The 26,217-nt window shown below is 43.0% G+C and overlaps 1 protein-coding gene across 1 annotated transcript; it reads left to right on the forward strand.

Moving 5' to 3' along the window:
- Positions 1 to 19,624: 19,624 nt before the first annotated feature.
- LOC122733413 (casein kinase I-like) lies at positions 19,625 to 21,455 on the forward strand. The gene is given in 1 exon segment (XM_043973788.1): positions 19,625 to 21,455. A coding segment is annotated over 1 exon segment (924 nt). The 5' UTR covers positions 19,625 to 19,773; the 3' UTR covers positions 20,698 to 21,455.
- Positions 21,456 to 26,217: the final 4,762 nt, after the last annotated feature.

Below are 26,217 nucleotides of genomic sequence, written 5' to 3' on the forward strand. Positions count from 1 at the left end.
TTCTATTTAATAAAATAAGCATGTGTGGTATGAGGTAGCAAACAACATGTTTGTTTTTAAATAGCTGATAAACATATGTGGACCCTCTGATAAAGATAGACCACCAATGAAAAATATAAATGACTTTGTCGGTAATGAATGTAGTCAACTACCAATCAAATTATGTAGTAAACAACTTAGGAACACAGCTTTTAAATGTGTGAAAAAAAAATCTACCTGAGACCCCAGTCATCTCAGCCTTTTCCTAAGACTCAACACACACACACACACACACACACACCTCTGAAACTTGAGCATGTGTGTGATCCCTGGAGGGAAGTGCTGATTAAGGAAGACATGCCAGATGATCACCTCTGAAGCAGACACGTAGCTAAGCTGAGGGGGAACCTTGTAAGTATAGTATGAAAGAAGTTTATTGGCAACTCTAAGATAGCAAGTTGTCGCTTTGTTCTGTGGAGGAGGTAGGCTGCAAGTTTTCTTCCCAGAAAAAGTAACCTTCCAGTTTGTGGCAAGAGAATATCTGGCTCCAGCTTCTGGGTACCACTGGGATGAGAAAAACTGTGAACGGACGGTTAGAAACCTTCCCCGAGACTTCTTGCCACTACTATGATAAGAAGAGAACACTGCCCCAATCTCTATTTTGAGCTTCCAGACATTGTTCCTGGAAGCTGGAAGGTCACAAGGCTGGGGAAGAAGCCCCAGCCCCAGTTCTCAGCAGTTGGCAGGTGTCCTTATCTTCCCCACTTCTGTTACTTGTTTCCAGCCATGTGTAACTTATCTTCCCCCTCATGCTTTCTGGAAAATTCCACTGTAACCAATTCTGCTTATGTCTTCACATTCTAGAGGAGACTGCTGAAGCCCTTGCTTTGAGCTCTCTGACTTTTTTCCCCATCCAGATGTGCACTCCCACCTTGGGCCATTTGACTGGAGGTCAATAAATCCGGAGGCAAGGCAGGAAGATAAAAAGTTTGGTTAGCAGCAGCTGATGAACAGTCGCCAGGTGACAAGCAAAGAGTAGAACAAAGAGATACACATAAAGGGTTTTACTCAATCTTGAAGCAAAATTACAGGGGCAAAACCAAAAACAAAACAAAAAGCCTGTCTGGTGAAGCTCAGCCACTTTCTCTAGTTGGGAGGTTGAGTAAAGGGGACAGATGTCAGGTGATTTGGGGGAGAATATGTTTTTTTGTTGTTGTTTTTTGGTGAGGCAATTGGGGTCAAGTGACTTGCCTAGGGTCACACAGCTAGTAAGTGTTAAATGTCTGAGGTCACATTTGAACTCAGGACCTCCTCCATCCACTGTGCCATCGAGCTGCCCCTTGGAGGGGAGGGAATATGTTAACCTTGGGGTTAACTGCTCTATATGTAAATAACATCTGCAAATAACTATCTCTGCTTCCTTAATTTGGAGATTGACAGGAGTATCTAATCAATGGACCCTTGGATCATTTTTGTCTCAAGGTTAAGGAAATAGAGCAATGGGGCTGCATCAATACAGCCCTTCAGGCTGACAAGAACAGGATGAGCTTTACTAATCCTATCTTCAAGGAGGACTCCACTATCTTAGAGATTTTCTGCCAGGATCACTAATAAGATTAACTTCAGGGAAAATATCCCACTGTAGTAAAACTGATTTGGGGCAACTCCAGAGACCCCAAGGCTGAAAAGGTGATCTAACCCCAGGTATAACATATTCTCCCCCCAAACACCTGACATCCCATGCCTATTACTCAACCTCCCAAATAAAGAAACTGGCTGAGCTTCACCAAAGACTTGCCTTTTTTCCCCTGTAATGTTGCCTTAAGGCTGAGTAAAACCTTTTATGTGTTCATCTCTCTTTGTCCCACTCTGCTTGTCACCAGGCAACTTTTCATCGGCTGCTGCTAACCAACCTTTTTATCTTCCTGCCTTACCTCCGGATTTATTGACCTTCAGTCAAATGGCCCAAGGTGGGAGGGATCACTGAGAGGATCTGGGCCCAGGAATTCACCAAAAATTCTTAGAGGGTATTGCTTACACACTTTGATTAATAACGTTCGACTGCATCCATTGAGAAGTCCAAGTCCGATTAGTGTTTCCATGATGCTACTTAGCATGTGTAAACTTGGCCAATCAGCACTTGTGGCGAGCCATGGCGGCTTCTGGATGGGGAGGGGCAGGGAGCAAGGCAGGTCAGACAACTTGCCGCCGCAGTCACTTTGCAATGAACGATCCGGTGGAGTCGAAACTCCCGGGATGGAACAGGGAGGGAGCTTGGGCTGGAAAAGGCCGCAGAAAGGCTCGTGGCTTTGCGGACAAAGGGGTCCGGTATGGGGTAGAGGGCTGTGGGAGGATCAGGGCCTGGGCCCACAGCGCAGGGAGTGCGGGAGGAGTCCACTCAATCTGTCAGTCTGTCCGTCCGCCTGGGCATAGCGGGCAGGCCCGCACCTCTTAGCCCTGCTCTTTATCCCGGGCAGCCAAATGGGAGCAGCCGGTCCAGCTGCCGCAGAGCTCCGCTCCCACCCCGCACCTGCCCCAGGCCCGGGCCCAGGCCAGGGGGCCTGAGCCTCTAGAGCCCTGCTCTTTATCCCCGGTAGCCAATGGGAAGCAGAGCGCCTGGTTGAGGCAGAATTCCCGTCGGATCTCCCACCCTGATGCAAAGCTGCAGCTTCCCTCCCCCCCTCCCCATTCACTTAATCCCCTCCTAATCCCCACCCAGCCTGACCCCAAAACGAAGGAAGAAAGGCAATGGAGGGCCCCTCCCTGAGGAATCCCCTCTCCCCCCTCCAACCACTCACCAGAGGCTCCTGGGGCCTAGCTGAAGTGAAAGAAGAGGGGGGTAGGGTGAATCTGGAGCTGGTGAAACCAAAAAATGGACAGGCACTAAACGACCCCTGCCCCCAACAGTATGGGGGGAGCTACAGACACAAAGGTGAACAGAAATGGCACAAACACCGCTTACCGTGCCTAACAGATTTGACCACATCCTTTCCCAATCCCATGAGCCTCAGTGAGAGGGTCAACAAGATTAGCTTGTTCTATGCAGATCCAGCCATCTTGGAAGAATTTGTGGCTGATTCATTTTGGTTTTCTGGTGAATTTTGATAACTACAAATTTACTGAGAACTGACTGATTCCCCACCCAATCCCCTTCCCCAGGCAGGTGAATTGCCTGGGGCTGATCATCCATTGATGGACCTTCCTCCAAGCAAAATAATCCCCCACCCCCTTACTCCCTGGACTTTGTGTTATTATATAAAAGGGTCCACCTACCTTTAGTTTCTATTTAGAGTTAAGTAGGGTCTATACTCAACTCTGGAGCAGTTCTATGGTTTCTTTTGTAAAAGGTTCATTTACATTAAGTAGTTACTAGTTTCTGTACCTGACTCAGGAGCAGGGTTTCCCCCCCCCCTTCCCTTTTCTTCTGTTAACCCCATAAAAACCCTGTCCTCGGTTCTCATCTTTGGGTATTCCTACCTTCTTGCTTTGCCATACCACGAGCTATAGTTCCTCTGCCCCATTTAAAGACCTTATTTTCTCCTATATTGATTGTTTCCTTAATTTCCAGGTTAACAATTTCTTAAAGCTTTACTGGGGACATTAGGGGAGGGGAGTTGGATCCGGGGTCCTCCAAAAACCCATTTCCTGTCTGTCATCTTTCCACAGTGCACCATAATGCAATGCAGTTAGAGTGGCTGCTGCAGGTCCCAGGGTTGCACTTCTCTTTCAATTGATTTAACATTTCATAGTCTCTTAAGACATTTAATTTCTGCTGTTAAGCTGCTCTGCTTCCAGTTTCCTTTTCCCTCAATGAATCTGTCTCTAGCAAATTGATGGTTTTCTTAGACACCCAAACCCCATTGCATAACTTTGCTAAAGGCTGATCCCTTTTTGCCAAATAAAATATTATTTCCAGTTTGGTTTCTTAAGAGCCTGCAGCTTCGTGGCCTATTCTAATTTCTTTCAGGTGACTGTGCTTCTCATTTACTAATCCATTAAATTCTACTACTCCTTCCAGGCCTTTATCCGTCTCAACACCATGCAGTAGGATAGACAGAAGGTTCTAATCAGAAAAAGCACTTTCCACATTCCTGAAAATGGAACCAAAACACATATGGGCAACGGCAAGATCAAGACTATGGACGGTCTTTGGGAGGGGGGGGGCAGCTAGGTGGCGCAGTGGATAAAGTACCAGCCCTGGATTCAGGAGGACCCGAGTTCAAATCCAACCTCAGACACTTGACACTTACTAGCTGTGTGACCCTGGGCAAGTCACTTAACCCCCATTGCCCCACAAAAAAGAATATGATGGTCATTGAGATGGAGTGCAGGAATTCAGTTCATAAAACAGAGGGAAAGATGAAATGATAAAAGATTATGATAGCACAAAGGAATTTTGTCCATATCTGGGGTCAGCATATAACAGATTGGTTGATTCAGGTTCCTGCCCATTACGGTTTACAAGATCAGGTCTAGTTCCTGCTGCATCTCTGACCTCTCCTTGCCAAATGCTTCAGCACTGGTTTTGTTCTATTGGTCTATAAAAATGAAAATATGTGGTCCCTGCTTTCAAGGTTCTTGAAATGTACTACTATTTAACCTTACAGAACTAAGTGTTACACATGATAGAATATAATAGAGCCATTCTAAGGAGTGGGCAGAAGGATATGATGTACACACAGAATCATAATATAAGGAAGGAGTTCCACACTTCCCTCCTCAAGTTAATGTAATCCCTGTAAGTGCAGGATGAAGTTTTAAATGTGGGAACAAGATGGTCTAGCCCTATGATCTCTTTATAAGGTTTGAATCTCTTTAATTGAGTTAAGAAGGGAATAACTAATTGACCAAATACAGTAACCTTGGGTTAGCTTCTTATTATTGTTGGTATTAAATAGCTGTAGGTATTTCAGCAGTGGACCAATCTACAGATAGAAGACTTCAGGTTTAGGAGCTAAGGATTCCAGTTCCAGAATTGAAACCAAGCCCCTGAAAGGGAATCAATCTTGGGGGAAGAAGTTTCATTATCTTTCCTTACCACCGTCCCTCATCTGATCATTTTATCAGAGAGATTCGACCAGTAGCATGCAGTGCATCCAGCTGCAATCAGAGAGAATGGACCAGTAGGAGCCAACACATTTACCTGGGAGCAAAGTGACACAGCAAAGAATTTGTCTTTGCTGTGTCACTTTGCTCCCAAGATGTGGTAAGAGAATCACCCTGAATAGGGAGGTAGCTTCAAGGTACTTGAACCCTTTCACCAAAGAAGAAATGGACTCAAAAAAGGAATTCTAGGCCATAAAGTTCTAGGAGTTGTGTTATCCCTTTGCCAAAGACCTATCCTATACATCTTCCTCACTACTATTGTTCTTTAGGGCAGCTAGGTGGCACAGTGGATAGAGCACTGGCCCTAAAGCTGGGAGAACCTGAGTTCAAATCTAACCTCAGACACTTACTAGCTGTGAGACCTTGGGCAAGACACTTAACCCCAATTGCCTTGAAACATCTGGGGCCATCTCCAGTAATCTGGATATATATCTTGCCACTGGACCCAGATGGCTCTGGAGGAAAGAGTAAGGATGGTGACCTTGCACAGCCCTCCCTCACTTAAATCCAAATTTACTGCAAGTCATGACACTTCCCCCCCCCCCCGCCTCCACCTCCATGTCATGGTTCTCAGTGGATTCTTTCAATGTCTATTTTACCTTCTGCTTCTAGAATATCAGGGTAATTTCCCCTGACAATCACTTGGAAGATGCTGTCTAAACTCTTATTTTGGTCATGGTTTTCAGGTAGTCCAATAACTTTCAAGTTATCTCTCCTGGATGTGTTTTCCAGGTCAGCTGTTTTTCCAAGGAGATATTTCCTATTGCCCTTTATTTTTTTATTCATTTGGATTTGCTTTACTGTGTGTTGGTTTCTCATAAAGTCGCTAGCTTCCATTTGTTCAATCCTAATTCTTGGGCAATAATTTTCTTCACAGAGCTTTTGTATCTCCTTTTACATTTGGCTTTTCAAGTTGTTGACTTTTTTCTCATGACTCTCCTGCATTGCTCTCATTTCTCTTTCCATTCTTTCCTCCACCTCTCTAAATCTTCCTTCTGTCTCTCCTACTTTCTCTCTTCAAAGTCCCTTTTGAGTGTTTCCATGGCCTGAGACAAATTCATATTTTTCTTGGAAGCTTTGGATGTTGGGACTCTGAGGTTGTTATCCTCTTCTGGCGGTGCACCTCAATCTTCCTTGTTGCTAAAGAAACTTTCAATAGTTCTCAACTTTCTTTGCTTGCTCCTCTTTCTGTCTTTTACTTGACTTTTAACTCCTTCTTACAGTGGGGCCCTCCTTCCAAACTACACTGTTACGAGCTTCAGAGGGTCCCAAGTGTTTTGGTTTGAGGGAGGGCAGCTTTTTCTTTTGCCTGGCCTGTTCTCTGGTCTGAAGATAACCTCAAGCCAACTTGCTAATTAACCAGCCAGCAGAACTTTGTGTGCTGTGGTTCTTAGCTCTGACAAGCCTGCACCCCTCCCCTACCTGGGCCTCCCTCTGCTTAGGATTTCTTCCTGGTTCCTTGCTGGGGTGGGATAGCCGAATGCCTCTTTAGGTCCAGCAGACACCACTGTATTCCCCCCTACCCCGGCCAGCCGTTCAACCCTCTCACCCAACTGTAAGCTTAGTTCCAGAAGATGCAGGTGCTGCAGCTGATTCGGAGGCTCAGGGATAAGTTCCTATGGTGCAATGTGTCTGGGATCTGTGTCGGTGTAATCACAGGGTTGGACTATTCTTACAGCCCAGCACAGGCCCCCTTTAATCTGTCTTTGGCTGGAAAATAATCTCAGCCCATCTTTTTGTGGTTTTTTTTCTGCTCCAGGAGTTCTTTTATTGCTGTTTTTGGGGTAATTGTATCAGGAGCTCTGTGCGTTTAATGTCTTTCCTCCCCTATCTTGGCGTTGCCCCTAAATCACAGGCCCCATTTTAAACCCTAGTCCCTAAGGTAAATGGACCCTCCCCTTTTTCATCACTGGTCTGATTACTCAAGAGTTACAATCTAACCACAAAAATTAGCTAACCAGAATGCAGTATTCCTAATCCTAATTCCATAATTATTCTTTGGGTTCTTAGCCAATGGGGGAGGTAATACAGGGACAATTCTTCAGTCCTCCCTTATATGGACATAGCTCGGGAGTGGACCTAATTGAGACCAACTCAGGGCTTCCCTGAACCATGTGATTTTGTTTTCTGGAGGGGGAGGGGGGGAAAGGAGACCTTTTTCCTCAAAGAGGTCCAGAGGAGTGTAATTTGAATGGTGACAATTATATTCTTATTGAGAGGAGACCATTCCCCATTTCCTCACAGCAAATAATTTCACTAAAAACTACAGTCTTCTGGCTGATCATAAATGGAATGCACACTGGTAGGGGTTTGGGAATAACATTGTTAGAAGCATAACCCCTCAGGATTACTTTTAGAACTTTAAGAGTTGTAGAATTTGACTCTCAGAGGAATACAAACCTGGAATGCAAGCGGGAGTTGGGAAAATGGCCCAGTGGAAAGGGCTGTGGTGTAAAATAGGATGATAGATCTAGCTGAAAGGAACCTCAGAAGCCATCTAATCCAAACCAATTAAATCTAAATTTTCCTGCCTGCTTGCAACTTCTAACCATTTCTCCTCCCCATCTTGGCCCAACCAACAAAAGTCCAATCCCTTTTCCACACTGCTTTCCTATACTGGCCCTAGACACCAGAAAAAGCTTTGGCTTCACATGCCAACCAGCCACAATCCCAGGCTATCTCATCATCTACCTGCAACTGCAAACTTCTCACCACCCCAGAGCAAAACTCCCTTCCCTGGTAACAACTTCTCTCTACTGAGATGTCTTCCCCTATTAGAACATAAGCTCCTTGAAAGCAAATACTCTCTCTCTTTCTTCATATATTAAAATATGTCTATGTGTATATGTATGTATGTGTATTCATGAGTGTGTGTTGTGTATTTATATCCTCAATGTTTTGCTTGGCCTCTAGAGGAAAAACCTGACCAACTTGGCACATAGGGAGTGATTAATAAATAGGAGAGATGTTGTGGAAGCAGAATAGACAGAACTTGAAATCTAATTGGACACTTGGGGGAGGGAGAAGAAGGAAGGAAACTTGAGGATGACCATGACCATGAGGCTGAACTTCAAATCTCAGAACCCAAGTTTCAAAATTTGACTCTGTGACCCTGAGCAAATAACATCACATCATCTCTCTGAGCCTCTGTTTTCGCACCTGTAAAATGAAGGAGTTGGACAAGATTGCCTCCAGGGTCCTTTGGAGTTCTAGATGGAAGATCCTGTGAATTGTGAACTTGGGTGCTTTAGGAGGATATCCTCCTCAGGAGAAACAGGGAGGGTTTTAAGGCAAAAGTTGATGAGCCCCAACTCTCTCTCACAGAGATATAAGCCCCCAATGGTTCTAAAGTCATCACTTTCTTCCTCTGTTATTGGTCAGGACCCAAAGTCAAGCTCACAGATTTTGTAGAGGGTGGACCAAAAGTCAGGAAGGGGTTTCAATACTGAATAACTCTTTTGGGTTTTGTTTTGAATTTACAGTAGCATAGCGTCATATATAGTATATATAGGAAATGAATTTTACATTGTGTGTGAAAAATCAAATCTCATAAATGGCAAAAAGAAAGAAAATAATTTTCAAAAAGTTATTTGGGGGGCAGCTAGGTAGCGCAGTGCATAAAGCACTGGCCTTGGATTCAGGAGGACCTGAGTTCAAATCCAGCCTCAGACACTTGACACTTAACTAGCTGTGTGACCCTCGGCAAGTCACTTAACCCTCAGTGCCCTGCCAAAAAAACAAAACAAAAACAAAAACTTACTTTAAAATCATGACTTTTGGCCCACTCGGTAGTTTGCCTCCTTGTTCTGAAGTTCAGGACATTGGGTCTTCTCTTGTCTTGCTCTCCTGAATCTTTCAAATAACACAATGGCTGAGCTATTTATCCACCTTCTGGTCAACAAAACCTTCCTCTGTTCATCTAACAATTCTTTAGTAGCTAAAGATATACCTGAGTCGAGGGAATAACTGGGCACTGTGGTCTCAGGAACAGAGCTCTTGTTTCTTTCTTTCCTGGCATCCTGGACCTCTGAGCACAGCTCAGACTTACAAGTTCTTATAGAGGATGGAATTCACTTGGACTAGGTAGGTCATTGAAATTCAGCCAGGACAACTTGGTGGCCTCTTACTATGACCTCACTTATCTTTTGTTGTGCCTCATTTGCCATTTTTGTGTCTTTCCTGCCCAAAGAGCATTTTCCTTAGCAGAGAAAAATGAAGCAAGACAAAAGTTGAACATAAAGCTCTCTGTCCTCCATTATCATCATCTTCCCAAACCTGAGCTGAGGCCTGAGCTTTTTAAAAAATTATATATTTTGGGGCAGCTAGGTGGCGCAGTGGATAGAGCACCGGCCCTGGAGTCTGGAGTACCTGAGTTCAAATCTGGCCTCAGACACTTAACACTTACTAGCTGTGTGACACTGGGCAAGTCACTTAACCCCAGTTGCCTCACTAAAAATATATATATATATATATATATATATATATATATATATATATATATATACATTTTTCCCATGGTATGTTGCACTTTGAGATATTCATCAGCAAATGTGTGATAGTGCAAAGAGATTGGGACCAGTGCTCAGGAGAGGCATGGGTCTGAATCCCACATTGGATGCTCCCCACCTGTGTGATGATGGGCAAATGGAATAACCTCTATGGATCTCAGTTTTCTGATTTGTAAAATGGAAATAGTAACACCTGCATTAGCAGGTAAGTAGTGCCTCACAGGTTTATTGTGAGGACCAAAGAAGAAAATGGCTGCAGAGCCTTTTGTAAATCTCAAACCACTATATAAATGTCAGCCCCCTTTGTTGTCACTGTTGTTGCTGCTGCTGCTGAAAAGGAGTGTGATGTAGTAGAACAAGTAGTGGACTATCTAAGATGCTAGCCCCATGACCTTATATATGTCACATACCTCTCCAAGCCTAGGTTGTCCTCTTCTATAAAATGGGAATAATAATACTTGCCTTATCTACCTCACAGGGCTGTGGTGAGGAGAGTACCATGTAAACTTTGCAGTGCTCAAGAAATGGAGGCTGGGATTTTTATTGACATTACTCTTGCTTTCATCTCCTCTGTATCTCCTCTAATATATGGAAGGCTGGCTGGTGCAGTGGAAAGGGGAATGATTCCAGGTCACTCCCCTTCCTTCCTCAATGAGTCCGGTACTTGGCTCACAATTTTTCCCTCCTCTCCAACTCTTGTCTTGATACTAGGGGACTTCAACATACATATTGACTTTTCCTCAAATATTCAACACTCTATTCCTCAACCTACTCACTTCCCATGAATTACTACTCTACCCTTTGGGGCAGCTTGGTGGCACAGTGTGGCCCTGGAATCAGGAGGACATGAGTTCAAATCCTGCCTCAAACACTTGATACTAGCTGTGTGACCCTGGGCAAGTCACTTAACCCCAACTGCCTTAAACATCAGGGGTCATTTCCAGTTGTCCTGTTGGATGTATGTATGTATGTATGTATGTATGTATGTATGTATGTATGTATGTATCTATCTATCTATCTATCTATCTGGCCACTGGACCCAGATGGCTCTAGAAGAGACAGTGAAGTTAGTGACCTTGCACAGCCCTCCCTCACTTAAATCCAATTCAGTGCAAGTCAGGACATCAGCTCTGATGTCATGGTCCTCTTTGAGAATTCTCAAACAACAACTCCTGTATCCCACCTCAGCCATACAAAGATGGTCACACCTTTGATCTTGGCATCACCCTCAAATATACCATCCTCTGTGTTCAATTCTCACCCAGGTCCTCTCCTCTTCTCCCCATGTGACCCCTTGATGAACCAACTCAGTTCTGCAGTCTTCCTCTTTTGAATCTCTATCCTCCTCATCATATAGCTGACTACAGCCTGCCAAGCCTCAGCCTTGGATTACTGCTACCATTCCTACACATGTGCCACTGATGGGGAAAAATCATGCAACCATTTTGACTGGGTCTGCTACAAATTGATGTTATACAACCACAACTGGGTCCTTACTGCTTTTGTCAGAGACACTAGAACAGGGTCATCTAGCATGGCGTGCCTGCATCAGAGAAGGCTCTGTTCTCTGGGAACTCAAAGGAAACATGAAATGCACAAGTTTAGAGACATCTCCCTCCCAAATGGTCATGAGGACTATTTGTGCCCAACCTGTGGTAGAGCCTTCAGAACTCATATTGGTTTGATCAACCACAGTTGGACACACTGTACATTGACCCTGACATCATGATGTCATTTGGTCCTCTTCAATTATGAAGGACAACAACTGCTGCTAGGCAATCCTATTCGACCTCCTTCATCAATGCACTCTACCACTCTTCACAGAGGCTCTTCAAAACTTCATTCTTCTTCAAACCTCTCATGGCTCCCTCCCTGCCCCCCCACCCCCAAGCTGAGAATCTTGCCTCATACATTACAGAAGTAATTGAGGCCATTCACTGTAAGCTCTGTCTTCTCCCCCTTCCTCATCTCCTATCCCTCAGGTGCCTTCTGCCCCCTCTCCTCCTTCACCCCCCCCCCATCTCACATGATGATGTGGCCTCACTTCTTACCAAGACCAACCCCTCTACCTGTATACGTGATCCTATTCCATCCTGTTCCCTCCAACAGATTATCTGCTCTCTCCTTCCCACTCTTACTTATCTTCATCCTTTCCCTGTCTCCTGTCTCATTCCCTGCTTCCTACAAACATGCCCATTTCTCCGCCAAACTGGAAAAAAACCTCACTTGATCCTTCCATCCCTGATAACTAGGTGTTATTTCTCTTTTGTCCTTTGTAATTAAACTCCTTGAAAAGTTCATAAACAATATGTGCCTCTACTCTCTCTCCTCTCAATCTCTTCTCTTTTCCCCTCAATCTTAATCGCATTTTATTTTTTCCAGTTACATGGAAAGATAGTTTTCAACATTTATTTCTGTAAGATTTTCAGTTCCAAATTTTTCTCCCTCCCTCCCTTCTCTCCCCTCTCCCCAAGACAGAAAGCAATTTGATATAGGTTATAAATGTACAATCACATTAAACATATTTCACATTAGTCGTGTTGCTCTCACTCTCTTCTTAACCCCTTATAACCCAACTTTCAACATTATCATTCTACTGAAACTGATCTCTCCAAAGTTACTAATGATCTCTTCATTGCCAAATCCAATGGCCTGGTTTTTGTTTTGGTTTGGTTTGGGGTTTTTTTTGGGGCAATGAGGGTTAGGTGACTTGCCCAGGGTCACACAGCTAGTAAGTGTCAAGTGTCTGAGGTTGGATCTGCACCCAGGTCCTCCCGAATCCAGGGCAGGTGCTTTATTCACTGTGCTACCTAGCTGCCTCTGGCCTGTTTTTTTAATCCTCAGTCTCCTTTACCTCTCTGTGGCCTTTGATGCTGTTAATCAGTCTCTCCTCCTTGATACTCTTCTCTCTAAGGCTTTTTGGGCCACCCTTCTCTCTCTGAGTTCTCCTCCTTACTCCTTGACTGTTCTTCCTCTGTGTGCTTTGCTGGATCCTCTTTCAGATTATGCCCTCTCACCATAGGTGTCTCTCAGGGTTCTGTCTTAGACCCTTTTCTCTTCTTCTATACTACTTCACTTGGGGATTTTGTCAGCTCCCATGAGCTGACTTACCATGTGTAGGCTGATGGTTCTCAAGTCTACCTATCCTGCCTCCAAATTCTTTGCTGACCTCCAATCTCACATCTCCAACCGTCTTTCACACATTTCAAGGTAGATGTCCAGTAGACCACTTAAACTCAACATGTCCAAAATCAAACTCATTATCTTCCCCTCTCCTACTTTCCCCTTTCCTATTACTGTAGAGGGCAACACCACTATCCAAGTCTCACGAGGTCCTAACCTAGGAGTCATCCTGGACTCCTCACTCTCTCTCAGCCCCCATAGCCAATCTCTTGCCTAGGCTTGTCAACTTCACCTTTGCAACATCTCTTGAATACACCACCATCAGAGGCCGGGAATATTTAGCTTTCACAAATTGGCCATGAGTCTAGGTCAGTTGAAATGCAAAAGGAACAATAAGAACATTTCTACTAAGCATGTGGTCTCAAGGAGACATAGAGCTCAGAAGACCTAGAAGACCCAGAAGACTTCTAAAACCCAAAAAGACCCATGGCATACTCCAAGGGTTGTTAATCCTTTTTTGATAGAGGCAGGTCATTAGAAATTGATCAGAGCTAATTTATTAGCATCATTCAATTCTACTAGTTGATGTAATTTAAAGGTGGTCTATATTAAAACAAACTCTACAGACCCTCACTCAAGTTGCTTAAGGCAAAGTCCATTATCTAGATATGGTTTGACCAGTCCTTCACTCAACTAGACAAAAGAATCTATCTCCATTTCTTTTGTTCCCTTTCTTTTGTCCCAGATTAAGGAGAACAGGACTTTCTGGAGTGTCAGAGAGAAAGGACTGAGAAAATGATCTCTGGGTCCCCCCAAGAAATCCATGGTGGTTTTTTTTTGGTGAGGCAATTGGGGTTAAGTGACTTGCCTAGGGTCACACAGCTAGTAAGTGATAAGTGTCTGAGGCCGGATTTGAACTCAGGTCCTCCTGAATCCAGGGCCAGTGCTCTATCCACTGTGCCACCTAGCTGCCCCGAAATCCATTGTTTTGTTTTTTTTTTAATTATTATTTTGGTGAGGCAATTGGGGTTAAGTGACTTGCCCAGGGTCACACAGCTAGTAAGTGTCTGAGGCCGGATTTGAACTCAGGTACTCCTGAATCCAGGGCCAATGCTTATCCATTGCACCATCTAGCTGCCTTGAAATCCATTGTTAATAATTATTTTCTCATATTATAAAACTAAATTAGAGAAGGTATAGCAGACAATGCATAATAAGTGAGCTCTCCCATTGGAAGTGAAGTAACTCGACTAAAAGAAAGCGTCTCAGATCTTACCCAAAAGGAAGTTTCCTGAAGTCCTTCATATAGTAAACTGGGGATAGAGATGTCAATGAGGTAGCAGCTCTACATGGCAATTTCTTTCTAGAATTTCCTTCTAAAAATCATCTGAAACCTCATGTCTTCTCTCTCAAATTTGGAAACCAGAAGACCAGGATTTCTATTTTCCTAATGTGAGGAAATGGGTAAGAGTCCTCTCTCAATAAGGATAAAACCATCACCATTCAAATGACAGTCCTCTGGACCTGTTTGAGGACAAAGGTCTCAGTCTCCCTTCCCTCCCCTCCCCTCCAGCACACAGATCACATGGTTCAAGGAGCCCTGAGCTGGTCTCAGTGAGGTCCTCTTCTGGGCTGTGTCCATATAAGGGAATATTGAAGGAATGTCCCTGTGTCACCTCCCCCATTGATTGAGAACCCAAAGATTAATTATGGAAATTAGGGTTAAGAATACTGCATTATGGGGCAGCTAGGTGGTGCAGTGGATATAGCACCGGCCCTGGAGTCAGGAGTACTGGAGTTCAAATCTGGCCTCAGACACTTAACACTAGCTGTGTGACCCTGGGCAAGTCACTTAACCCCAATTGCCTCACTAAAAAAAAAAAAAAAAAAAGAATACTGCATTCTGGTTAGCGAGCTTTGAGCCTAGATTGTAACCCTTAAGTAATCGGCCGGTGATGAACAAAGGGAGGTTCCATTTTGTGTTAGGGACTAGGGATTAAAACAGGGCCTGTTAGCCCCTATCCTCTGCCCTTGCTGGCTGTAGCACTTATTTGGCAGTGTCCATTCTTGTGAGAATGAAAATAAATGAGCCTTTGACAGATCGCTGCTGAGTTCCAGAGAATTACTGAGCAAGGGTCATTTTCCTTTCAATTTGGAGGTCCCACTGAAACAGGTACACAGCATCGAGTAATCAATCTCCACCAATAAGAAGACTTTTATGAAAATTGAGTATCCATGTCTTTATAGAGCAATGATGGACTAAGGGGTACTGAAGGAGACATTTCTATTTTTTGTGCATGACCAATGTGGGAATTTGTTTTGTTTGACTATACTGCTTTTGCTCATGCAGCATATATGGACACCTTCTGTTAATGGTCACAATAAACAATAAGAAAATATGAAATAATTTGTGAAGATTTAGATACTTGGGGTCAAAAACCCTTTTTAGGCAATCGCTCCCATGTTGCTTTCTAAAAGTTAGCAAAGAGAATGTAAAATTCTCCTTTTAGCTTTCTTCTTTGGCTACAGAGTCATCTGAAGCTGGAGATACCAATAAAATCTCAAGATATTTGGCTTGTACAAACCCCAGCAAATTGCAGTACCTTTAATCCCAGGCCCTGAATCAGGGCTGCAGATCTAATCAGAACCTAGTGTTCTTCAGTCCACCAGCTGTGTTCCTTGAGTTGCTGTGGAAGGACGAGTTACAACTGAGGTTTTCATAGTTCTTTCCTGGCATACCTTTATTGTTGAAGGCTGCGATGGCCAAGGGTGTGACAAGGAAGGCACATGTAATTAACCAGCTTTTATGTGCCTCACTCAAACAACCTTTCTGCTTTTGTTACGAGGGTTTTGTTTTTGCTTTCTGTCTCTTTTACCAATTCAGGGTGGGGTGGGAAGGAGAGAAAATATATTTTGTCCATTTTTTGTTCAAGAAGAAAAAAGCTATCCTTATATTAAGTTTTAAAATATTATTTTCTTTCTGAACTTAACCACAAAAATGAATATTTCCATATTCAAAGTCAAATAGAAAAAAAATATATGTGAAACCATAACATTCTATTATATACAGCCTGCTAAGCATGTCAAAAATATGACATATAACTTTCATAGCTGTCCTATTTATGTTTTTTCCTGCAGACTTTCCTTTTATTCTTTTCTGTGCATGTAATAAAATGCTTTGATAACGCGCGCACGTGTGCGCGCGCTCACTCGCTCACTCTCTCTCTCCCTTCTTTCTTTCTTTCTCTCTCCCTCCTTCTTCCTTTTTCTTCCCTCCTTCCTTCCTTTCTTTCTCTTTTTCTTTCTTCCTTTCTCTCTCCCTCCTTCCCTTTCTTTCTCTCTCTCCCTCCTCCCTTTCTTTCTCTTTCTTCCTTTCTTTTCCCTTCCCTGTTCCCCCTGTGATGTTTAAAATCTATATTGTGTGATTGCCTTAAATTAGAAGCTTCAGCACCAGTCTTTGGGCATCAAACATTTATTAAAGCATACAGGTATTAACATGGAGTTCAGAAAGTTAAGAAAAGGCCTATCTAGCCTAGAGTTCCAGCCTGGTTGGGTTCTTCCTCAAGTCCTCCTCCAAGAGCCTGCTTTAATCAGGAACTCCCCAGCAAGCTGATTGTGGAAGCTTTTTATAGGTCTGGAACAGTGGCCGTCCTTACACACTGCTCCAAGCTGATTGGTTGGCGGCATCCAAATCCATTGGTTTTGAAGGTGTTCTCAAGTTGAGTTCACAGTCTAGTTTCTGAGAACAATACCTTCTTAAGGCCTAGCCAGGTGTGATTACAACCCAGTTAACTTGAAGTAGGCTAATCAGCAGTCAATCACTCTCACTTGATTCAATCAGTCTAGATTAATCTCCAGGGGGGTCTTTGAGTATCTGCTAAACCCCATTATTTCATCACACCCCTAAATCCCATCCCTCCCAATTTGAAAAGAAAAAAAAAACACATTACTTATAAGCAGTAAGCAGAATCAAGCAAAACAACTCCCCCCACATGAAGTCATATCTGAAGATGTATGTCTTGTTCTGCATGTGGAGTCCATCACACCTCTTTCAGGACATGTAAAGCATGTTTCTTCTGGAGCTGTGGCTGGTCAGAATTCTTAATGTTGTTTTCTTTTACAAATATGGTCATTATTGTCCAAATTGTTCTTTTGGTTCTGCTTACTTTACTCTGTACCAGTTCAGTAAAATTTCCCTTATTATGCCATTTCTTATAGTGCAATAATATTCCATTACATTCATATACCATCAACTGCTCAGCCATTGACTAGTCAATGATTGTCCTTTGTTTTTTGATAAAACAAAAATATTTTTGCACATATGGTCCTTTTTCCTCTTTGATCTCTTTATCATACAGGACATCTAACTAGGGCATCAGCAGGTGGAAGGGTACGTGCTGGTTAATGACTTTTGCAGCATAATTTGCTTTCTAGAATGGCTTTACCAATTCACAGTTTCACGAACAGTGAAATATGTTCTCTGACATGCCTGACAGCTATTATTACTTTCCCTTTTTATTATCTTTGCTAATCTAATAGGTGTTAGGTGGCACATCAGAAATACATCCATATTTCTCTCTTTATCAATAATTTCAAACATTTTTGGGGGGTGCAGGGGGAATAGTATGGTTACAAAAACTTGGATTTCTCCCTTTGAGATCTTCCTGTTCAAATTCTTTATCCGTATCCTTTGAGGCAACTAAATGGGCCCAGAATTGAGAAGATCTGAGTTCAAATTGGGCCTCAAGATACTTAGAAGTTGTGTGATGTTGGGCAAGTCAGTTAACTGCTGTCTGCCTCAGTTTCCTCATCTGTAAAACTGGGGAACATAATAGTATTTATCTCCCAGGATTCCTGTGAGGATCAAATTAGATAATATTTGGAAAGTGTTTCAGGGTGTCTGGGACATATTAGACAGTTAATAAATGTTTGTTTCCTTCCTGAATAAGTTCCTTATGCAAGGATACACATACATATCTATATATACATACGTTTATTTATGTGTATACACATATGTACATATTATTTTCTCGGATGTCAGAATTTTATCAGAGAAACTTGCTTTAAAGTTTTCCCCATTAACTATTTGTGTCCTAATTTTCCCCTTATAATTTTAACTATATGTTTCTGTTCATTTTCATGTAATCAGAACTGTCCATTTTATCTCCTGTGCCTATCTAATCCTGTAACTATAGTCGCAAAGAGTATTTTTTATCCCTTGTTCCTATGAGCTCTGATGATGTGACCTTTATCGGAGCTCATTACCAGATGGCACTTTTACAAAAATAGACCACGTATTAGGACACAGAGAAATCTCAAATAAATAAAAAAACAGTCGAAATCTTTGAGACATCTTAACAGACTACTACCCGCCCCCACCCCCACCCCCACCCCCACCCCCAGGAACGAACATTTAATTTAGGGACCAAAAAGCACAGACTTAAATGGATCCTTAATAAAGAAATCTTGAATAATGAGTGTATCAAAGAACAAACCACAGAAACAATAGGTAACTGTGAAAGGAAATGATGACAGAATATTGAACTTTTAAAGAAAAATGATTACTTGTACTACACAAATTCTTATAAAAAATTGAGAATGTTCATTTTATGAAGGAATTCTAGTCCTAATATTTAAACCAGGGAAGGATGTAGCAGAGAAAGGGGACTTATAAAGCAATATCCCTAATGAATATTTATATTAAATTTTTAACAAAAGCCTGGCAAAAAAAAAATTAGAGCAATTTCTACAAAAGATTATTCAGTGTGATCAATTTGGATTTATGCCAGGAAGGCAAGGATTGTTGAACACGAGGAAAACAATTACTTCAATTATATTAAAAACGAAAAGATTCAAAATGACGGTAGTATCAATAGATGGAGAAAATCTCTGCCAAAGTACAACAGTTCTACATTTGTGCAAAACAGTACAAAGGCACAACATTTATGCTCCCCCCTCCCCCGATCGTACAAAGTATAGGTATAGAGGTATCTTTTCTGAATAAGATAACCAGTATCTGTCCGAAAGCATATCAAGTATATTCAAAACTGGAATAAAGCGAGGCTATTCTCATCCATTCCGGCTATTTGACAATAAGTCAACAAGTATGTGTTATGTGCCCGGCAATGGGGTAGGGAATGGGGACGGGAAGATAGCCTTATTTCTTTCGCTCAATTGTAACGGGGGCCACAACATGGGAATAACTGCGTAGATATACTTTATACATGCAAATGGCCAGCAATCTCCCAGGGAAAGTGTTAGCGGAGTGGGGTAGGAAGGCCTCCAGCTGAATTTGGAAGGAAACAAGAGGTGCAGGCTGCCGGCTGGGGTGGGGGGTGGGGGGTGGGGGGTGGGGGACAGGGTGGACGTGACAGATGGGCCAATTCAGAAAGATCGCTGACAGCTGAGGGAAGGCTGGCCTGGGGGCCATTGCGCAGGCGGCGGGGGCGGGGGGAATGGGGGGTGGCCGGAGAGGGCCCGGGCGGGCGGGGCTCAGTTTTGAGAGGGGGGCGTGTCTGCAGAGGAGAGGCGGGATGTTACCAGGGTAGAAGTAGCAGGCCTCGGCCGCCGATTGGAGGGAACTCGCTGGGGCGCATCGGGTGGTGGCTGGAGCCAGAAGAACAAGATGGCGGCGTGGGCGGAGTGAGCCGGCGGCGACGTCGGGGGCAGCGGCCAGAACGTCGCCTCCGCCTACTGCGCCGCTTGGAGCTGGCACGTCACCACCAAACCTGCGTTGGCAGCGACGGCGGCGGCCGTGTCTAGCGATTGCTGGACCCGAGAAAAGCTGCGCCGTCGGGAAGGCCCGGGCCTCCGCAGACCCCGAGGCGGGCTCGGCTTGGGAGGAGGCGGATTCGGCGCGGCGGCAGCGGCAGCGGCGGCGGCGGCGGCGGCGGCGGCGGCGGCGGCGGCGGGAGCGGCCAGCGTCCGGCTCCGGCCCGGCCCGTGAAGCTCGCCCGGTGGGTGAGGCCTGCCCGGCCTGGTCCCCTCAGCGTCCCCATCGCGATCGCCACCCTCCCAACCCCCCGCCTCCACCACCATCTCCTCCCCTACCTGCAGGATGGCGAGCAGCATAGTCGGGGGCAAATACGAGCTGCTGCGGAAGGTGGGGGCCGGCTCGTTCGGCGACATCTACCTGGCCATCAACATCACGAACGGCGAGGAGGTGGCGGTGAAGCTGGAGTCGCAGAAAGCCAAGCACCCCCAGCTGTTGTACGAGAGCAAGCTGTACAAGGTCCTGCAAGGCGGGGTGGGCATCCCGCACATGCGTTGGTACGGCCAGGAGAAGGACTACAACGTTCTGGTCATGGACCTGCTGGGGCCCAGCCTGGAGGACCTCTTCAATTTCTGCTCTCGTAGGTTCACCATGAAGACCGTGCTGATGCTGGCCGACCAGATGATCAGCAGAATCGAGTATGTGCATACCAAGAACTTTATCCACAGGGACATTAAACCGGATAATTTCCTGATGGGGATCGGGCGCCATTGTAACAAGCTATTCCTTATTGACTTTGGACTGGCCAAAAAGTATCGAGACAACAGAACCAAACAGCACATACCCTACAGAGAAGATAAGAATCTCACCGGCACTGCCAGGTATGCCAGCATCAATGCACACCTTGGCATCGAGCAGAGCCGTCGAGATGACATGGAGTCCCTGGGCTATGTGTTGATGTATTTTAACAGGACCAGCCTGCCCTGGCAAGGACTGAAGGCTGCAACCAAGAAGCAAAAGTATGAAAAGATCAGCGAAAAGAAGATGTCCACCCCTGTGGAAGTTCTGTGCCAGGGGTTTCCTGCAGAATTTGCCATGTATCTCAACTACTGCCGTGGCCTGCGCTTTGAAGAGGCGCCGGATTACATGTATCTGAGGCAGCTATTTCGTATTCTTTTCAGGACTCTGAACCACCAGTACGACTACACTTTCGATTGGACAATGTTAAAGCAGAAAGTGACCTAAAAGGCAAGCTCTTCTAGTGGGTAGGGTCGGCAGACCCCCCCCCCCCCAAGCCCCACAGCTTTCCAAGCATGAAGAGAAACATATGAAGTAGAGCAGATGATTGGAATAGGACTATGTTGCTCCCCAAATCTGGACATTTTCGTTCATATGTACACTTGCCAGTGGTTGTGGACAACCATTTACTTGATATAAAGAACTTTATTTCAGTATAAACTGGCTCTGGTCAACATTGGTGATGTTGCCTTCTGAGTTGTAGCTGCTGTGATCCATGAATATTAACTGAGATAGTGAAACATGTCCAATTTTTGCATTTTTCAGTGAAAAAAAAAATTAACTAAATGATGAACACAAGTGATGGAGAGAAATTGTGCATATTACAATTTTGGTTACCTTTTATTTTAGATTACACTGCAGTGAAATCTCATTTCATAAGAACAGCATGAACATTGTTCAACCACAGTTGTAATACCTGTAAATGCTCGCAATTGTGTACTCTTAAAAGTATTTTTTCCCTCCCTGAGGTTTGAAAGTTGTAAAGATTCTTCAAATTGTTGACTTCTATGTGCAAGCCAGCTGACATGGTAGCAACCAAAGATTCTGTGCTAGAAATAACAGCATCTAAAGTGAAGATTTAAGACAAAATTTAGTGACTAGATTATCTTTAGAATTCTGCATTAACTCTGTAATATTCTTGCTGTTAAAAAAATTGTCACAGAAAGTTAACATCTTAGAACTGAATTTGTATGTAAGTTGTTTATGTAAATGTAATCACTGTAAACATCTATATGACCTGTGATTGTGTTTTTTTTTTGAAATGGGAGCTTTTTTGTTTACAAATTCATTAAAAACAAAAAATTGTTTCTGTTTAAAAAGCAAACAACAAAAAACATTGGATATGTGTGATTAGTGTAAAGAAGTTGAGAATGACACCAAAGTTGGGAACCTGGGTGACTGGGAGGATGGTGATGCCCTGGACAGTAAAAGAGAAGTTGGGCAAAGGGAGAGGGGTGGGAGCAAGGGGAGAGTGGAAATAATGATAAATGCAGAGACAGACACTAGCAACTGGGGGAGGGGGAGGGGCAGCCATTTAGGGTTAGGCAATTTCCTGAGGCTAACTCAGGCCCTTTTAAAAAAAATTACTTGGTACATTTTAGCAGTCTTCAAATAGAAGAAATCCTTTTGGATACACTGCAGCAGTGTGATTAAGGTCTATGGCAATCACCATATTTATCATTGGCATGCAGTATAGACAGTGTAGTTCACATTTTGGTTCCAAACATTCCCTCCTAGTCTTTGGGAACTTTACCGTTTTCATTCTGTGCTCTCCAATAGGGTTTCCAACTTGTACGATGGTACATTTGAATACTTAAAGAGATGATTGATCTGAGAAAATCACTGTCTCTCTCAGCCCAAGGTTTCTGCTAGGTGTTAGCTCTAACTTCTAAATAAATCAGAGTATTCACACTAACTTCCTCTTCCCAGGGTACTTATGGTCCCATTGAAAACTAAAAAATGGCTCTCCTCTATAATCTCCAAATTAATAATGGGAGGAATTTATAAAAATAGCACTAACTTTAAAATCTTAGGAACTTGTATAAATTTAACATAAAACTGAAAACCAACCTAAGAAGCTTTTAAAATGCATCTCCAAATAACGATAGTGTTTACATAGTGCTTTAAGGTTTACTTCACAAATATTATCATTCCTATTTTAAAGATCAAGAAACTGAGGCAGTCCTGTTTAAGTGACTTGCCCAGGGCCACATAGTTACCAAGTTTGGGAGCTTTCCTGACCTCAGGCACTGCACTCTATTCCCCCCCCCCCACACACACACACCTAGGGGCCCATTAACCTCAGTAATAATCACGAAATAATAAAGGTATAGCACCATCAGTTTCTCCCCAGGACACACATCACCTAGGTTATGAGTAAAAATTATTCCCAATTCATTTGATCAAAACCAATATAAAAATCAATTTCAGATTGTTTAGTACTAAAATGTGTTCAGTGATCCCACCTATTTCCCCTTATCTATGACAAGCATATCAGAGGCTCTGGAATTAATCTTGGAAATAATTAGAAACCTAAAAGCTGCCATCAACCTTCCAGGGAGAAATGATCTCTTCAGAGACAGTCTCATTTCCCAGATGGTTTTCTGAAAGTTACAAATTCCCTTTTCTCTGGTATGTTACTGTGTAGTCTAGCCTGAATCTTCTCCATTGACCTTTTGCCTCTGGAATTCTAGATGAATTCTTTGTGTTCAAGTGTATGCTTTCATTAGAGATGAAAACTATTTTCCTTTAGGAAATAAGGCACCTCATATTTATAATTAAGCATTTCTCCAAGTGGAGATTATAGCTCTCTAGGCATAGCAATCAGTCTGTCTTGCTATTCTCTTCTTATCTTGATGATATATAAAAACTTCCTTACTTTTTTGGAACTTTTTTTTTTCAACCCTGACCTCTCCTTCCTTTCTGCTATATTTTTTTTTGGGGGGGGGGGTTATAGGTATAGCTCTTGCTATAGATACCCATTGATAGCTAGATGATGTGATTGATAGAGCCCTGGGCCTGGAGTTTGGAAGACCTGATTTCAAAGACTCAGACACTTGCTAGCTATGTATGTGATCCTGGGCAAGTCACTTTACCTCCTCAGTTTCCTTATCTGTAAATTGAAGATAATAATAGCCCCTATCTCCCCAGAGTGTGATGAGACTCAAATAAAAGAATATTTATAAAGTGCTTAGAACAGTGCTTGACACAGAGTAGGTACTTAATAAATATTCCTTTCCGTCCCCTTCCCTAGAGCAGACACCAAAATGAAGATTGCTGGGCCCTGTTTAAGTAAAAGTTACAAATTCAATTTTCCTGTTATTGGAGAAAAGAATCAAAGCCCCTGTTTCCGCCCCCCCCCCATTGAATCAAATAATCAGAACTGTGTGTGCAAAGAAAAGGTATAGGAATCAATGTAAGCCATTGTGGGAGACTTGCTCATGCCCTAAGCAGTTTCTGTAAGAGGAGGAATCAGTCTCAGTACTGGATAAAGAGATTCTGAGTGTCTGAGTATCTGGATTGGAGAGGTTGGGGCAAACACAGTATCTCCAGCACACCTTTGAGAAGTAAAGGGAGGACTGAGCCATAGCAGAGAAGGGAGAAATCAGAGAGTCATTGACTCCTTAGGCATCTTGGAGCAGAGGTCCCAGGCTGAAGGGATTTCTTGCACAGCTGTGCAAGTAAGCTGCTAGTGGCTCAGGTGAGCCTGTTGTTAAATATCCAATGTTGAGTATTTACACCTTGAAAATTGGCAAATGATACAAATTGGGGTTTGATTTTTCTTTTGTTGATTGTCTAGATTTAGGAAAGTGATGGAAAAAAATGTTAGTAATACAGATTCAACTTTAAAGGATGTCCTGTGCATTTTTTCCCAGGAGAGCAGGTTAAACATTTGCCCGGTCCTCTCCCAAAAGCTTGTCTATCCACAGATATTGTAACATAACTTGCTTTTTCTTTACCCAAATGTTTCCAAGTAAACAGAATTTTGTTAAATGTAAGGGAAGGCACTAAACCCAACATCTGTCTACGTGTTAGGAAATTTCTTAACTTCAGGCTTGGAGTGGACCGAACGCCAAACGAGGAGAAAGCCAAATGGACCTAAGGGAGGGTCATTATATTGACTTAAAATTGATATTGGCTTAAAAAGAGCTCATTGTAACCGAGTATTACCCAAGTTCACAGAATTACATTTCTCTTTTCATTCATTCAGCATTTCACCTTCTCTTAGTAAACTTAATTTCTGAACCTCAGACCTTGCTGCTTCCAACCATGTTTCAAACCCTCCAATTGTGTTGTTAGATCTAGTTTCCCTTTTGTCCCTGCAATGTCTCTTTTGTAAATGAGCATGGGTTTCTTAGGCATCTCACATCTCCTGAGTAATTTTTGCTACAGGCAGATCAGGGGTGAAGCTCCAGGATTATAAGCACAACTTCCCTTTTTTCCACATGGAACATTTCCAATTTGATTTCTTAAGAGCCTCCAAATGCATGGTTTATTTTGAGTCTTTTTAGGTAACTTTGTTTCTAATATTTTCATCCATTAAGTCCTGACAAATCATTCAAGTAAGCATACTGGGGTTCAGCCAAATATATTCTTCTAGCAAAAAAATAGTGTTTTTTCCTCAGAAGTAGTTTACTTGACTTACTCTTGTGGAAAATTTTCCCATGAGGCTATTTTCTTAGAAATTAAAAAGAAACACAAACAAGAAATCCCCAAACCCTCCCTCCATTCTCTGTGTTGAAGAGAAGAGAAAAAAGGGCAGTCAATCTTTGGAGAGGGGAGCACAGAATCACCAAAAAAAGTCTGGAAGCTCAAAAAAGCAAACCAATTTTTCTGCTTTTTTAATTCACTAGAGAGAAAAACTTACAATACTTCAATTCAGCTAAGACAATCTTTTTCACAAAAATGAATTTCTTTTTTTTTTTTTTTGCAGGGGCAATGAAGGTTAAGTGACTTGCCCAAGGTCACACAGCTAGTAAGTATCAAGTGTCTGAGGTCTGATTTGGACTCAGGTTCTCCTGAATCTAGGGCTTGTGCTTTATCCACTGCGCCACCTAGCTGCCCCACAAAAATGAATTTCAAGAGATACAAAAGTTAAAAAAAAAAGAAAAAAGAAAATATGTTCTTACTTTATGCTAAGTCCCTGATTTGTTTACATAAACCAAAGTGTATTAAGCATAGTACTTTTTTTCTGAAAGAAAGGATCCTTCTTTTGGAGAATCTTTCACCCAAAGTGCCAAATCAACCTGCTTCAAGAATTTGCTGGTTTTCATATCTAGATTGAGTGTGCACAAACCACGTCCAGCTCCGGATGCCTTATTCCCATTCTGGAGGTTCCTCAAGATGTCCAGTCTGATAGTACTATTAGAAATGGGGAGCCCTGGATTCAGAAGGACCTGAGTTCAAATCCAGCCTCAGACACTTGACATTTACTAGCTGTGTGACCCTGGGCAAGTCACTTAACCCTCATTGCCCAGCAAAAAAAAATTAATTAAATTTAAAGAAATGGGGAGTCTGGTCTGAAAAAAAATTACCAACCCCATTGGAGCATCACCCAATTGGGAAGCTGACTTTGGACATCATTGGCCAACATGACTGTAAGCATGAACATCAAGCTGAATGGTTTCCAAGCTTCCTGATGCCCTGCCTCTTCTATTACAGCTTTGCTATATCTCTATCCGAAGTTTTGAAGCTTTTCTGTCTAGATACACTCATTCCTAAAATCAGAACAAATACACATACACTAACCAAACCATCAACAAAGAGTAGTGACAGCTACAGATACAAACAGGACCAGAATCATCACCAAATAACTATTAGTGTGTCTGGTAGGCCTGACCTTTTCAAATGGTCAGATTTCATGAACATCCATGCAAGACAAAGCAGGAAAATGGTGAGGAAAACCTTTTGCAAGGGTTCAAAATGTTCTTTTTCTCTATTTAGCTGGCACCAGAAGACTTTCAAAATACATCATCCCAGAATCTACTGCTT

This window comes from Dromiciops gliroides, chromosome X, assembly GCF_019393635.1.
Source record: "Dromiciops gliroides isolate mDroGli1 chromosome X, mDroGli1.pri, whole genome shotgun sequence".
Taxonomy (NCBI): Eukaryota; Metazoa; Chordata; class Mammalia; order Microbiotheria; family Microbiotheriidae; genus Dromiciops; species Dromiciops gliroides.